The sequence below is a fragment of the Terrapene carolina genome, unplaced genomic scaffold, assembly GCF_002925995.2.
Source record: "Terrapene carolina triunguis isolate 2854851 unplaced genomic scaffold, T_m_triunguis-2.0 Scaffold34094, whole genome shotgun sequence".
Classification (NCBI taxonomy): Eukaryota; Metazoa; Chordata; order Testudines; family Emydidae; genus Terrapene; species Terrapene triunguis.
Window position 1 is genome coordinate 1 of NW_020698445.1, and position 2,652 is coordinate 2,652.

The 2,652-nt window shown below is 65.0% G+C and overlaps 1 protein-coding gene across 1 annotated transcript; it reads right to left on the minus strand.

Annotated features, from left to right (window-relative positions):
* Positions 1-227: 227 nt before the first annotated feature.
* On the minus strand, positions 228-1,753 carry LOC112109745 (peptidoglycan-recognition protein SC2-like; the record flags this gene model as incomplete). The annotated part of the gene is made up of 3 exons (XM_026646126.1): positions 1,699-1,753; positions 1,085-1,286; positions 228-346 (listed from the first exon to the last, which is right to left on the minus strand). Coding segments are annotated over exons 1-3 (376 nt in total), but the record flags the coding sequence as incomplete, so codon positions are not given.
* Between the last annotated feature and the right edge of the window lie 899 nt (positions 1,754-2,652).

Here is a 2,652-nt window from a genome sequence, read left to right on the forward strand (position 1 = left end):
GGGGAGGAAACACAGGACCTGCCGGGCGCGTTAGCCGCGTGGAGAAAGGCAGAAGAGGGGCCGGGGGCCGGGAGCTGAACCCAGACACGTTCCCCTGGGCAATAAGGCCCAAATTTCGAACAGGGAGGGCGATTAGCCAGTGGAGCAAACTCCCCATGGCCACCAGAGCCAGCCAGGGGATCCAGTGACGGGCCCAGTGATGCCGTATACAGTTGACTCCCACGTACTGGTGAAGGTGCCAAGGAAACTGAATCCCAGCGACCTAGAGTTCCAGTTCCTGGCGTGGGCCCCCACGGTGCTCCAGCCTCTGCCCTCGTAGACTCTGCCGTCCTCGCCGATCAGGAAGCTGCAGGCAGAGCGCAGTGTGAGACCCGCACAGGCACGTCGGCCTCCCCCTCCCCTCCCCATCGCTCCCGGCAGCTCCCCCAGGGTCGTCGCTGGCCCTGCCCGGGTCCCACCGGGACACAGCTGGGGGGCGCGCGAGGGCTGTAGCCAACCCAGATCTGGGGCAGCAGAACATCGCAGGGACCTGGCGCCACACAGGAAATTCCCAGTTGGGTTTCCATCCCCTGACGTCATAATCTGAAAACATTTCAGGGAGCAAAATCCCTGGCCAGGTTTTCGTTGCGGGGCGTCAGGCCGGCCCCAGGGAAAGGCGTCGATAACGCCGGCACGGGGCGGTGTCACAGACAAGCAGGGCGCAGGCCGTGCAGCGTCTGTCGGCCGAGCTCATGGCACAACCCAGGGGCTCCCTGCGGCCCTCCATCCCCCACCAGCTCCGTGACTGCCCCTTCCCATCCCCCGCTCTTCAGGGACTCCCTCAGCCCCCCCAATCTCCCCCTGCCAGGGGCTCTATGCCCCCGAAATCCCCCTCCCCCACAGCAGAGACTCTGGGTGCACCCCAACCCAATTCCCTCTTTTCAGCCAAAAAATATTAAATATAAAAATCAAATCTCTTCTGTGGACAATTCCCCTCTACCCCTGAGTGTGGTCTCTGCTGCCCCCATGTGGCTGCTTGGGGGCAGTGGCCCCGAGTCCACCCATAGCTCTGGGGAGGCCCCCTCCCCACCCTGCCCCCACTCACTTGTAGCCGATGTCGGACCAGCCGTTTGAACCCATGTGGTAGTTCTGGATGCCCCGGACCTGCTGGCTACAGGAGGCCTGTGTGTAGCAGCGGTTTCCTGCCGTGTGGTGGATGATGACAAAGGGCACCGGGGTTTTCAGCGGGACCCTGCTTCTCGGGGTCCGGGCCCTCCACTGGGAGCGAGAGACAATGGTGGGGCAGCCTGTGCCATGCGGGGGAGGGGAGAAAGGGCTGGGTTAATGTGGGTGCCCCCCACCTGCCCCAGCCCACACAGCAGGATTGGCCCAGGGCTGGTGCTCTGAGTGGGGCCGTGGCAATAGGGTGGGGGGAGCAGCCCAGCAAAGGCCGTGCACGGCGCAGGGGGGACGCGCAGCCCTGCATTGAATGAGACGGGGCTGGGGAGAGGCCTGGCCGGGAGCCTGCTCGCCGTGAAGCAGCACCCGCCGCTGGCAGCAAAGGGGCGAATGGGGAGCCAGGCCAGGCTGGAGGGAGGCCAAGCAAGGGCTGGGCTGGAGATGGCAGGTGGGGCTGGGTAACTCCATCGTTAATTTCCCACTCCTGGATTTCCGCCCCCCCCCCTCCACTTCTCAGCTGCATCAGGGATCCGAACTCACCGAGCACCACGGCGCAGAGCGCTGAGAGCAACACGACCCGCATCAGCAGCAGCATCTTCCTCTCGCTCAGTCCTGTGGGGACACGCGCCCGTCACAGCCGCCTGCCACCCCCAGGAGGGGGCACTACTGGGCCGGAGCCAAACACCCCTAGAGCCCCTGGGTAGCAGAAACCCCTGCGCTCAGGCTGCCCCGGGCTCCAAGCCCGGCCTGTTGCCTGAGGGCAGCATCCCAGCCCTGCCCAGATCCCCCTCCCCCCCGAGCTCTCCTGGTCCCCATGGCAGCCCCTTGAGCAGCAGGCTCGGCGCTGGCCCCAGATGTACTAACAACACCTGCCCAGCTGGGGCTGTGGGGAGAAGAGCCGTGCTGGGGGCAGAGCTGGTCCATGGAGACCAGTGCCCCGTGGGGTGCAGAGCGGGGCTGGCATGTGCCCACCTGGATTCCTGCAGAGCTGGGAGGAGAGTGAGCTCCGGGCACCGGCACCTGTTGCTCTCTATAAGCGCCTGGCAGGGCTATGGGGGGGAGGCCAGGTAGTTGCTCAATAAACTATTGTGCCGATGCTGTTTGGGAGCCCAGCCACTGAGGAGGAAGGAGTGGGGGGAGGGGGAGGATTTCACTGGGGGCTGCAGTTGCTTAAGACCAAGCCGGGCTCGTGCAGCAGGGCTCAGAGGTCTGTAGCAGCACCAGGGCCGACAGACTGCGTCCGAGTGGGAGGGAGCGATTCTGGCCTGGCAGCGCGATCCCAGGGGCAGAACCTTCATCCCAATGTGGGCAAGGCTGGGCACAGAGCACAACCTGGCCTGGAAAGCTGGGGAACGCTGCACCGGGGGGACAGCACGTCAGCCACCGTCCGTGCCACAATTTTCTGCTGTGACCGATCCAGACACGCCGCCTGCCCCACTTCCCCTGAACTCCAGCTGCAGGGCACTAAGGCAGCGCCTGAAGGTGCCAACCTAG